General features: G+C 42.3%; 1 protein-coding gene across 5 annotated transcripts; it reads right to left on the bottom strand.

Moving 5' to 3' along the window:
* Positions 1 to 968: 968 nt before the first annotated feature.
* On the bottom strand, positions 969 to 7,300 carry LOC114767475 (monocarboxylate transporter 13). 5 transcript variants are annotated; one of them, XM_028959315.1, is made up of 6 exons: positions 7,217 to 7,300; positions 6,595 to 6,684; positions 5,330 to 5,589; positions 4,856 to 4,999; positions 3,813 to 4,664; positions 2,787 to 3,311 (listed from the first exon to the last, which is right to left on the bottom strand). In XM_028959315.1, the coding sequence occupies exons 3-6, from the start codon at positions 5,550 to 5,552 to the stop codon at positions 3,202 to 3,204; spliced, it is 1,329 nt and encodes a 442-aa protein (XP_028815148.1). In that variant the 5' UTR covers positions 5,553 to 5,589; positions 6,595 to 6,684; positions 7,217 to 7,300; the 3' UTR covers positions 2,787 to 3,201. The 5 variants fall into 5 exon arrangements, 4 of the variants coding, with proteins under 4 accessions (XP_028815148.1, XP_028815149.1, XP_028815146.1 ...); XM_028959316.1 differs by lacking the exon at positions 7,217 to 7,300 and having other exon boundaries at positions 3,813 to 4,527; positions 4,616 to 4,664; positions 4,960 to 4,999; positions 6,595 to 7,210; XR_003742940.1 differs by lacking the exons at positions 2,787 to 3,311; positions 7,217 to 7,300 and adding an exon at positions 969 to 1,065 and having other exon boundaries at positions 3,587 to 4,664; positions 6,595 to 7,210.
* Positions 7,301 to 12,367: the final 5,067 nt, after the last annotated feature.

Raw genomic sequence — 12,367 nt, 5'->3', positions numbered from 1 at the left:
TTTCTCTCACTCCACTCTCTCACTCATTCATTCACTTTCTCACTCACTCACTCACTCACTCACTCACTCACTTCACTTTCACTCATTCTCTCACTGTCTCACTCTCTCAGTTTACTCTCTCACTACCACAATTGAGAGATGGTGGTACCAGTTGTACCAGCAGAGTTGGATGATCAGAGAGCTCGAGGTGCAGAGTCAGGAGTGATGAGATCGGATGTATTGCCTTTGAAGGTAAGCGTCAGTACATTGAACCGGATGCGGGCAGCTACAGGAAGTCAGGAAGGAATGTTTGAAACCCACCAACAGATGATGGTGTGCCTGCCACCTTGTTCAACATTCCTTATCCAGCTATACACAGCCATACAAATGTACTACATACTGTAACATAATAATGTTCAATTCCATAGTTTTTTGTGTATATTTTCTGTTACTTTTCAATACAATTGCATTTGCAAACGTTTCAGATAACATCTTATTCTGTTTTTTTTAAATAGGTGTAATTAAAAGATAAAACAAAATAGCTGACAAAATCTTGATGCACTGTAATCATTCATCATTGTTTGTAATTTTCTGATGTTGTATGCTCTGACACACATGCACAAGGTTTTGATTGGTAATTGCATGAAATTTGCATGAGGAAAACAGTAATAATAAACTACATGCAACTCCATTTCAGTTTCTATAAAGCATTTTCTCATCTGTCAGCTTCCCACCAGAATAAAACAGCTAATACATGAAATGCTAAATTAATAATAGTAAATATAATATTTTCAAGGTAGGTTATATCTACACATTCACGATTAATTATACATTATATTCAGATCTCTTTTCTTGGGCATCATTAGAAAAAACATTAATAATTTGTGTCACTAGAGGACGCTGTTTACTCTCAGTAAGTAATCAGTCACGTCTGCATAGAAGGCAGTGAAATGAGGTATTGACAGACACAGAGTATATATCTATGTATGTGTGTGTGTGTGTGTGTGTGGGTGTTTCACAGGTTCTGCTGGATCACAGATCTGCAGTGGTGGAGAAGCAGATCAAATTTGTTTGCTGGTCCGCCACCTTTTCTCTCACAGAAATGTTCAACTCCAGAAGCGCTGTACATTTTGTATTAGCCCAATGTCGTGACAAATGTTTAAGCAATTTGGACAATGTTTTTAATATTGTAATTGGCATGGATTTTTTGCAGGGAGGATGGTGAGTTGTTCTGAATCTCATAAGGACACTTCACCCAAAGTATCAAGTCAGGGGCAGTGGTAGTTAAAAGCAGAGGAAACATTTCACAATCACTTCACTTTTCACAGAATTGTTAGTCTTATGCAGGCTGCACTGAGTCATTTAAGAATGCGGTTTTAATTTGGAAAAATGTACTTAAATGCCTAAAATGCATTTCAAAAACGTATATGCATATGTGGGAATGCATGGGAACTAAATACAGAAGCATTGTGTAAAGAGTAGGACTCAAAACAATGGCTGCTATATCACTTCAAGACAGTTTCATCACCTTATGTAATTTATCGAAGATAATAGATTTAAGTAGATTTGCTCATCATATTTGATGATGTGCTCTGTGGTTTTGTAGTGTAAGCCCCATCCCTGAGCTCCAATCCTTAGGTTCAGCAGACTAGCAATACGTTAAGAGTGTGACTTGAACCCACGGACAAGAGCATAGGTTCATCAGTGTTTCAGTCATGTTCAAGTCAGTAAATATTCCACAACTCGCATGCAGGGAGTTAAAACCCAAGGTCAGTTTCTTGGTGAAGGAGCGATGCTAACTACAGCACAAACAATACTTGACACTTAGTTATTAGTGTGGGCTCTAGAAGCATTATTTAAAATGTGGGTCTTGAATTCTAAGATGACAGTTACATAAGATTTCAGCCATGTTTACTGAGGATACAGTGCTGAACATTACCTGAATCCACATTTACATGTAAATAGAACTGAATTACCTTGTAATCAAGATTACAAGCATTTCTGAAACTCATTGGATTGACCTGGGGTTGAATTGGCTCACCCAGGGTGGGGTGCCATCCCACCACAGGGTGCACACGTCATTCGCTCACTCACAGCTATGGATTTAGTCACCAGTTCACCTTGTGTTCATTCCTTTGGGCGGACAAAGGAACCACAGAACCAGCGCGAACGCGGGGAGAACATGAAACAATCTTAGTGTGCTGCACACACTAAGCTGCAGCCTCAATGTGAACTAACAACCTTGGAGGAAAAAATGGAAAACTGTGTTGCTGTATTGGCTGTTCCATTATAGACTCTTCTCTCCTACATGATGAAATGAACATTAGATGTCCAAACAGCGAGCTAAAAATCTTCCTTTTTTGAAAATGCTTACTTAGAAAGACTAAAAACAGCATTCACATACAGTTACGTCAAAGTGTTCTGAGTTGTTGAGCAAATGTTATTTACAGATTGGATTCTACTGAACCAAATGATCGATATTTTAAAGCACATGTAATTTGTAATGAAATTCCTGCCAAATGTTGTAATTGTAAATGTAATGTTGCCTTTAAATAAACAGGCTCTAAAAGTGACCAGTGCTTTCAGTGTTACCGTAACTGCATATTTATTCTAACCTTGTGATATGTAAAGTCACTAAAGGCCACTTTGACACATTAGATGACTGTTTGAAATATAATATATTGTATGTGGTTGGTTTTTAGGTCTGACTGTCTGGTTGTAAATGTTTATGAGAAGATCACTAACATTACTAAAACTTTTCTGATGAGAACATTTTTTTATTAATCCAAAAACAGATATATAGGTCACATGTTTCTTAATTTTATTTACCAGGAAACTCAAAGCAAGATCTCAAATGTTAATTACTAGAGCTTATAATATTATTACTGTGTGGCTTTGTATGTCGGACAGCAAATTAAACCTGCTGAAAAGCAGCTCAAATGGCTTTTTCAAAGCTCTTTTCTGGAATATACTTCTTTGGTCCACTAGAGGAGGCTCTTTCAAGAAATCATTCATCAGCATACATAATGCCATACAATTTTGTTTTAAACAAGTGTTCCACTGGTATTCCAGAATACTGGTGTAGTTACATGTCAGACATATCCTAAAAATAAACTAACAATGTTCAATCAGTGTGCCAGACCACTCAGTTTGCCTGCAGGTCCTTCATTCAACGCTCAGTTGCTCTCCTATTAGAGACTAGCTCTCCAACTTCTCCCATCCTCACCGATTCATCTGGTGCAGTAAGAGGAGACAAAAAGCAGAGACTATAAGGGCAACACCTGCCATCAGGAACCCAGAGCTGTAGTCACCCATCTTGTCAATGAAGAGCCCTGAAAATGGAGGCACAGAAAAGCTGAATATTATTGATTGTAATTTTTTCACTAACAATGACGCTGCTCGTCAATATTTGTTTCGTGGTAGCAAGCGGAATCTTTATGTTAGCAATACTAGATCAAGTTATGTATATAAAATACAAGACATAAGAAAATATATATATATATGTGTGTGTGTGTGTGTGTGTGTGTGTGGGTGTTTCACAGGTTCTGCTGGATCACAGATCTGCAGTGGTGGAGAAGCAGATCAAATTTGTTTGCTGGTCCGCCACCTTTTCTCTCACAGAAATTTACATTTACATTTACGGCATTTATCAGCCTTTTGTTATAGCCCTCAATCACATTACACAGGCTGTACAAGGCAAATTAGTAAACCTAGTAAAACTTTTGTTTTATTTTGTATTCAGTTGTGCATATGCAGAACCTCATTAAAACATAGCGAGAAAAGTTCACCATGGTTTTTACAGCTTCTAATTTTTAACCCTACGATGGTCTCACCTGCAAGGGGGGGTCCCAGCAGCCCTCCACAACTGCGTATGAGCATGAAGAAGCCAAGAGCGCTGCCAAGGCGATTGACGCCAACCACCTCGGCCAACATGGTAATGTGGATGGAGACAGTAGCACCGAATACCAGGCCATATCCGGCACTGAACGCCACCAGCTGCCCAAAGGTTGTGGCCAGTGGGCACAGGAGCAACACAGTGCCAAGCAGGAGCACAGTCACCATTAGCTGGTGCACCATTTTTATCAAACGCATGTTGGCCACCCAGCCAAACACAAGGCGCCCTGTCAGGTCCAGTGCTGCAGAGATGGACAGCAGGGCAGCAGAGCGGTACTCCTCAATGCCCAAGCTGCGTGCGTATGGCACCAAAAAGAGGGCTGGGGCGAAGAAGCCCAATGCGGCGAACAAGCCGAACATGGAGTAAACCATGAAGTGAGCGCTGCCAATGAGACTGTAGTCCACATAGCGCTGGACCCGTCTCTTAAAGTCGAAGCATGTCCTTTCAGATGTGGCACTGACTGGCTTGAACTTTGAATCCGGGGTGGTCTCAGCATGATCCTCAGGCTCTAGCTCCAGCCCCTCTTCTTCTCCAAGTCGAGTCTCCTTAGTCTGTGTAAGGGGACGCAACAGTGCACCACACACGCACAGGTGAAGCTGTAGTCCACCAAGGAGGAGCAGGCCACTTCTCCAGGAATACTGGTCCACAAACAGCTGGAAGAGAGGGGTGAAGAGGAAGGTGATGATGCACTCGCCCGTACTGGACAGAGCGTTAGCCAGCGGACGCCTGCGATTGAAGTACCAGCCAAGTGTCGTCACCGTGGGTGTCCACGTCAGGGCGTATCCGAAGCCTGTAGGCAGCAGATAGGACACCAGACGAAACAGAATTCCTTCTCTTAATTATCCCGATGGAAAGCCTACAGTGAGTCCTGTATTTGTGTAATTTGATGAAAATGTACTTACACAATGCTAATTGTGTAATTCTGTGTACTAATAAGTTTTTTAGTCTGTTATTATTTGTGTTTGTAAGCCTCACTCTTACCACTCAGAAATCCCACACAGAAATAGAGCTGGGGGAGGCTCTGGGCATACGCTCCCGCCACCATCCCCACAGCGCTGAGCAGACCCCCGAACATCACCACTGACCTGGGGCTGAAGTAGGCGCTCAAGGCCGACCCAAAGGGAGCTAAGCAAAGAAACAAGATGTTCAGATAAATGATATACCAATGTGACCTTAAAGTGTAACAATCTATTACTTCAGCCAATTTGTTTATACAGAATAATAGTACCTAAATTAATAATAGGTAGTGCTAGAGATAGTCCATAACCAATTTTGTTCCATTAGTAAGTCACAATTAGAGCATCTATTGTTTTCACTCCATCCAAATAGGTTAATAAGAGGTCTCACTGCATAGACACTGCAGTTATATTACATAATTATGATATTTTCTTGAGCGGTTCGGTTCAGAAAGAGTGGCAATTCTCAGTCATCTACACACCCTAGAGGTGTCCTGACCTCCAAAATGAATGGTCGCCACCGCAATAGAGGTGATCCATGAGCACTCGGTTGCTGAGGTGACGAAGTGCTGCTGGATCTCCACAAAGAACACGCCAAAGGCCTTGATTATACCAAATGTCAGGCCAAACACAAGGAAGGTGCTGAGAACAATAAACCATCCGTAGCCTCCATCTGGGGGGAGGACCTGCCTGCCCACTGGCCTTTTCACACACGGCTCCATTCGGGGAGAATGGTGGAGGTGTTTGTCACCTAGACGCCTGCAGATAAACAGATTTTATTTATTAGAGCAGGGAAATAATTACAGGGTCGTGGAAAAGCGTGATGACCATTAACAGCAGAGTGAACAAATGAGGGTGATTATGCTGCATGAAGCCCTTTTTCTGACTTTGGCCATATCACAAATGCAGACATAAATTCTCATATCAGTAACAATATTTTACCATATATATTGCAAAGCCTAGGCATGGTTCTGTCATACATTTTGTTAAACCATGCCTAAATTCAGCTTTGAATACTTCTTAAAAGAAAATAGAAAGTGATTGTTATTGTGATGCACTGCAGAACACGGTAGATACAACAAATTGTATTTAACTGTCACCCTTGGTGATGAAAGGTGCCCGGGGAGCAGTGTGTGGGGACAGTACCTTGCTCAGAAAAAAAAACATACCAGTTTATTTGTCAGCAGTAATATATCAGTTTGACTTGCTTTTTTATGAACTTTTCCACTTTGATTATTTTCACTGTTCATATGCGTGCAGAATAAAAAAAAAGTTAATTAACTTTAACTTCAAAATTCACCATCAGTCTCTGCTGATGAGCCAGATGTAATAAAAGATCAATGCTAACTGGGCCTCTGTAGGCAAATCATGACTATAAATGGATTACATAGCAAGTAAGTTTTGACATTAATGAAGGACGTTTGCCATTAATCGCACAGCGAAGGCAAAAATCTGTGACACATGCTGACCTGCAGATTCACTCAACTTCCCCAGGTCCCCAGGGCCAAAAGGTCTTACCATGTAACAATTAACTACACTGATTTTAATTCAATCTGAGAAAACACGTTTTCAATGATCACTTTCATTGTAGGAATCAAGGCTCATCAATTATTCAGAATCATAAACCATTCATGACACCCGAATCCCTGCACGAATTCGCAAAAACAACGTACCTTTTTTTTTTTTTTTTAATGAATGTTAAATCCTCTTTGACACAAAGGGAGCTGTGTCAGCAGTGGGCTTTTTGCCCCTGTGGGAGCTTACCATGCTCGGGGGTGGGGGGGTCACCGTCGGCCGCGCCGGGCTGCTTCGGTCCCGACAGCGGGGCTCCCGGTGGGCTGCAGACACTTTCCGCTGCAGGAGGATCAAGAGCCAACGCGAAAGCAAAGGTCGGTGGGCAGAGACCGAATTTATGGAGTCCGAGCACGCGTGTTGCAATTTGCTTTTCACCTTGAATCAATAATTAATTTTTGTCGCACGGTGGAATTACAAGCGCTTCTGTATTAAGGATCCTTCACCTTATGCTTATATTTTCTTGTCATAGTTTGCACAACCAAACACTAATTATAAGCCAGTAAATGTGCAGCACGGTGATGAGGACATCAGGGCTGCTTGTGAGTTACTAGAGAACTTTAAAAAGGCGTAACAAGTGTTCTCATAAAGAGGACCTTGCTGCCACCAACTTTTTTTTTTTAATCTAATAACGCTGGGGAGGTCCAGCCATATGAAATGCACAGAGGAAACAATGTTTAAGGAAACCAAGGGTCACTTTTATTTTATAGTCCTTCCCGAGGGCGAACACACGACATGCCAGGGATATAAATATGCACGCGCAAAATTGTACATTCAACCCCCAATCATCACGGAACAAACCCAGAAAACTTACGATCACAGAAAACCGGCACACATCAAAAAGGTTAATGTAACGCACAGCAATTTAAAAACAAGAGCGACTGTTCACATCGCCAGTCCACCTTCTAGCCCCGCCCCCATATTATATCCCCGCCCCTTACCGTCTAGCCCCGCCCAACACGGCTCTAAAATTCTAGAACTCTGAACGTCACACAAGCGTTCAAAAATACACTTCAACGTTAGAACCTCCAGGAAAGGGGGGAGTTAAAGCCCTCGGCCGCGACTGGTCCTCACTGCCGGCTATGACAAACCCGGTCCCTAACTAACGAGCGACCTAACCTGGACCCAGCGGTAGTGTCGTCCATTCTCATTCGGCCACAGGTGCGCCCACCGCGTTCAGGGGACAGCCACCCTCCCCCCACGACAAAAGAGTCGCGTTAAGACTGTTCACGCGTCTCGTGAAGGGGATTTGCACTTGGAGGCTTTTGAAAAAGAAAGAAGAAAAAAAAACCAACCACAGCAGACTCGGTCATTTTTAGCACGGAACACGTCGTGTTTTAAATGCCACACGTCCACACCCGCAGAAAGTTTCTGGGAACTATTTGCAGGAACGCGACCCCCCGACTTTCGCGGTCGGGACATCGCGGCGGTTCTGTCCCCGATAGACACCCGAATAAACGCACCTGCCCGAGCCTCGGTACTCGCTCCCACCGGAGCTGAGTTCCTCCAGCGAGGGCTGAAAGCGGCTAAAACACGGTGCCATTTCACGTTATTCAGTACCTGGCATCCGGTTTCGACTGTGTGGGTCCAGCCAATAACATTTAATGCAAATTGTAATTCAAAAAATGGTTTTTTTTTCTCGAATAGATAAAATGACATCATAAAAGTCATAAATATAGATTTGATTTTGGCCACCTTCATGAGGATGGCAGCTCTGGGGAAAAATGTGAATGTGCCTTTACTAGATCTTTGTCATTGTCATGCAGAGACTAACATCTGCTAAAATAGGAACATTCATTTAAAAAAAAAAAAAAAGGTACGTTGTTTTTGCGAATTCGTGCAGGGATTCGGGTGTAGAAACCGTACAGAAATTTGTGAGAAATCAAGGTGCACGTTTATTTCTGAGCTAGTTCTGTTGCTGAGTCTACATTCTATTATTCTTTAATGTCTTATTGCCTTTTGCAAGTTCAGCCGACATCATTGTCTGAGTTAATGTCTTGCTTGCACGTGTAATGTATAAAAATACTAAAACTGGGGACGGTGCTTTGTCCAGTTGTCCGGCCCTATACGCAGATTTCATTTCACAGTATCGGGAAAACATTCACAACCGGCATGACTGGGGTGAGGGGAAGTGAGGCCAAGTTCACCCTATGGGCTTCTGAGCCCTGGGCCTTAAGATGTGGTTCAAGGTAGAAGAGTATTACCACATCTTTTCGATCTTTTCATAGGTTGACGCGATGCCTTTTAAAATGTTTAGTTGCTCTCCAGGTCTTGTCTGTGTGAACCACGTGTATTTTTAAATTGCATGCGTGTGGATGCCTGTGCCTGTGGTTGGCTGGCGCCCTGCTCTGGGCGAGTCACCGTCCTGCACCCTGATTCCAGTGACCCTGTTCAGGAGCGAGTATGTCTATCTATGGGTGAAGTGTATCGGCTGTCTGCTGGCTGTATAAATAACTCCTGCAAACAGGCTCAGGCATTTCTTACACCGACCCAGTCGGTTGTTGCCTGCTCATAACAACTTCTCCCTCTCTGTGGATTAAGTAAAATGAACAGATGCCTCTGGCTTTTGTTGTTTGCTGCCTTCATGTCCAAGGCAACAGTTTTAATCTGTATTGATTATTTACATTTACAGCATTTATCAGACGCCCTTATCCAGAGCGACTTACAGTCAGTATTTACAAGGAGAGTTTCCCTGGAGCAACTTAGGGTTAAGTGTCTTGCTCAGGGACACAATGGTAGTAAGTGGGATTCAAACCCGGGTCTTCTGGTTCATAGGCGAGTGTGTTACCCACTAGGCTACTACCACCCCAATTATGGCCCAATCCATAGCCAACAGTCTTGAATTCAGTTCCTGTTTGTAATGCAAGCTTCCCCCCCCCAAAAAAAGTCATACAAGTGCTGGAACTACAGCTTGAAGACTGCTTTAATGATAATTTTATAATACATTTTAAACAAGTGTGTTGAACACAGTGGAGATTTTATGTCAAAGACGTTCTCAACAAAAAAGGATTTGTTGTATTCGTGTGTTGTGCAAGTTTCACATTCAGAGCAAAGGAAAGACCGGGCTGCCCACTCATGAGGGTTGTGGTGAGGGTCAGTGGAATGGAAGCAGAAAAGTAACAACAGGCTGGCTGATATTTGTCATGCACCCAATGAATACAAATAGCTATGGTAAAGCTGAAGTCATCTATTATCTATCTATATCCGGCTAAAAATGTGCCTTTTTTTTTTAAAGCTGTGGCCTCTTCAGGAGAGATCGTGATAGTGAGATTTACTGTATTTATTCGCTCATTTATCCATGTATAAGCTTTAAGCCCATTCTGCATTCGAAAAAATTCGGAACAGGTTTCACCTCTTCAGATGCCACTGAACGTTAAGGAAAAAATTCAACTAGTGGTTGCTCCTTGAATTAAAGATTTATAGTGGTGAAGTCTTAATGAATTATACATCTATGATGCTGATACCGGTTTTGAATTATACATTCATGGAGTACCTCCCCTGAATAATACATGCACAGCGCTGAAGCTAGTTCCATGATAAGTATGTGCCACTGACAAAGTGTACTTTACAGGTTCCCTTCCTCTACATATGAGATCAGAGTTCTTTTATGTAGGACATGCTGTTCTTTTTATGCACACACACACACACACACACACACACACACACACACACACTCACACTACCGTTCAAATGTCCTTGTTTATGAATGGGGAAAATAATTGTTTTGTGGGTTAAACTCCAGTCCAAACCTTGTTCATGTTGTAATTGACTCTGGTAGCTGAAAATGGCTGATAATAATGGAATATGTGCATACATGTACAGGGGAACTTTATCACTTCAAATGGAATGCTGTGTTTGTCAAGTAAAGTTGTCATTGTCATAGACTTCAGCACAGCACACGGTGACACAACAAAATGTGTCCTCTGCATTTAACCATCACCCTTAGTGAGCAGTGGGCAGCCATAGGCATAGGCAATTTTTTGAACATCTACATTTTCAACATTTATCAGACGCCCTTATCCAGAGGGACGTACAATCAGGGCTAAGGCATTTGAACTTGTGGCTCTGTGCTCTTCCAGTTCATAGGTGGGTGTGTTACCATTTAGCAACCAGAATTTTGCAGAAGGAGGCAGTGTTCTTTATTTGGCAAAATGAACGGCAATTTAGAAATCAGAGTAGGGCTGCGCGGTATAAACGGCATGCAATATAAATTGTGCTAAAATGAAAATATAAAATGAAATATAGCTTTTGGGAGAGATCAGCATACTGTAGAAATATCGTCACCTGCTTGAAGCCATGCCCAGTTTTGGGGCGAGAGCGCAGTGCGTACGGCAGGTTTTCCAACAAATAAGGCCTTAAATATCATAAAAATGATTAGTAAATCTAGTCCCTAAATCTAGAGTTTAAAGGTCTTAAAAATACTGCACTTATTTGCACTGGGGCCAGCAGGTGGCGTCAACAGACACTCCTACTATTGAGGGCCACCTGGAAGCGGGAATGCAGCTCTTCTCATCCCATGATCATGCTTGTCCATACTGATGTAAATTCCCCCTATTTACACAGCCACAAAGCATACTGGTCTCATACCCTTGGCCGGCCTCTGTCGACACAATATGAACAAGCATAGTGTTATTTAAACATATTCCGACAATATTTCTAATGTAAACTCTACAGCTGAATAGAGAAAATCCAAAAATTCTATATAATCACTTGCATCACACAAATACCTGGTATTCCACTGACATTATGGGTGTGACAGAAAGTCCAATTTTAGTACAATTGCCAAAATATTGTTTTTATCTGCTATAAAAATAATTTTTTTTGGTAAAAACTCATTATACAACTTCCTACTGCAGTTCCTTTACATGTTGCCCTTTCAAAGTTACATTTAGATTTCCTTATCAAATTATTTACATTTATATCGTAATATGAAGTTTACGCCATTTCACACAGCCCTAAGTAAGAGGTAGATTTGGGGAAGCCTGATTACCTGCACTCATAACTAAATTGAAATGTTCAATTACAATTTCAAAAAAAGACACGAACAGGTCTTTTAAGAATTTAAATGGGATGGACTCTGTGCTCCCGTACCTTTCCCTTAATTGTGCCCAGATTGTAAGGGTGTCAAGTGTGTGATGGTGACTGAGGCTTGATTTTCGCTCTTCTAAACCTACCTTGTGATTGAAATCCAATCAGCAGTGGAGCCTTCAGCCTGGTTTTATTATCCTCTGGCTGTACCGACGAAACAAGTGACTGTTAATTAACAACCTATTGAATATTGGGCCGTGCCTGATTATCTGTGATTGTTCTAGACTCCTTGTTCGAAAGCAAGCTTCAAGCCAAATGTCTGGATGACCAGGGGAGGCTAATCAGAGGAGCGGGAAAGGGGGTAAAAAGGAAGGGCTAATGTGATGATTTCTTCACATTGTTGAAAAGACAGGGCCATTCTGCAGGAGGGGGAAGTCATTGCTTCTGCTGCTGTGAACAATAGCGGCCCCTAATCTGTTTGTGATGAGCACGTCCTTGTTGTCACCAAAGGGCAGTGAGGAATTAGGAGTCTGAGGAGGCCACAGACTGTTCTGAGCCATAAGGAAGAAGGCTGAGGGTATATCGCTGCAGGTCCCATGGTTGGTGAATAGTCCAAGCCTGAGTGGCTGGCTAAATAATTTCTGACCCATCTACCGTTAAGTTCTTGAAGCTATCACATGTGACTTTTCTGCTGACAGAGTGACATTTTGCTGACAGGACACTCTGTGGCCTTTTTACCCCCTTTTGTATGGATCTTCTGATGAAGGATGTTTATTTCAAGGCCTTTAAGAGCAGACTGTGGTCCAGTAGGCCAGCAGTGTGGCGAAGTGACACATCTGACATGCTGGCTTCAGCTCAGCTCTCTGAGGAAATCACATGTGTCAGAGGGACATGTTTTGCACCTCCCACTTAGTGACAAGATCCGTTATAGTGGGCC

This window comes from Denticeps clupeoides, chromosome 17 (assembly GCF_900700375.1).
Source record: "Denticeps clupeoides chromosome 17, fDenClu1.1, whole genome shotgun sequence".
Lineage (NCBI taxonomy): Eukaryota > Metazoa > Chordata > Actinopteri > Clupeiformes > Denticipitidae > Denticeps > Denticeps clupeoides.
The sequence above is the reverse complement of the archived record's forward strand: the minus strand, read 5'-3'. Positions and strand labels throughout refer to the sequence as shown.

Bases quoted from the DNA above. Each gene is read 5' to 3' on its own strand.
- LOC114767475 (XM_028959315.1), bottom strand. From the start codon at position 5,552: ATGGAGCCGTGTGTGAAAAGGCCAGTGGGCAGGCAGGTCCTCCCCCCA. The intron at 4,665-4,855 runs GTAAGAGTGAGG...TGCTGCCTACAG, and splicing joins CTGTGTGGGATTTCTGAGTG to GCTTCGGATACGCCCTGACG. The intron at 3,312-3,812 runs GTGAGACCATCG...CTCCATTTTCAG, and splicing joins GCTGGGACCCCCCCTTGCAG to GGCTCTTCATTGACAAGATG.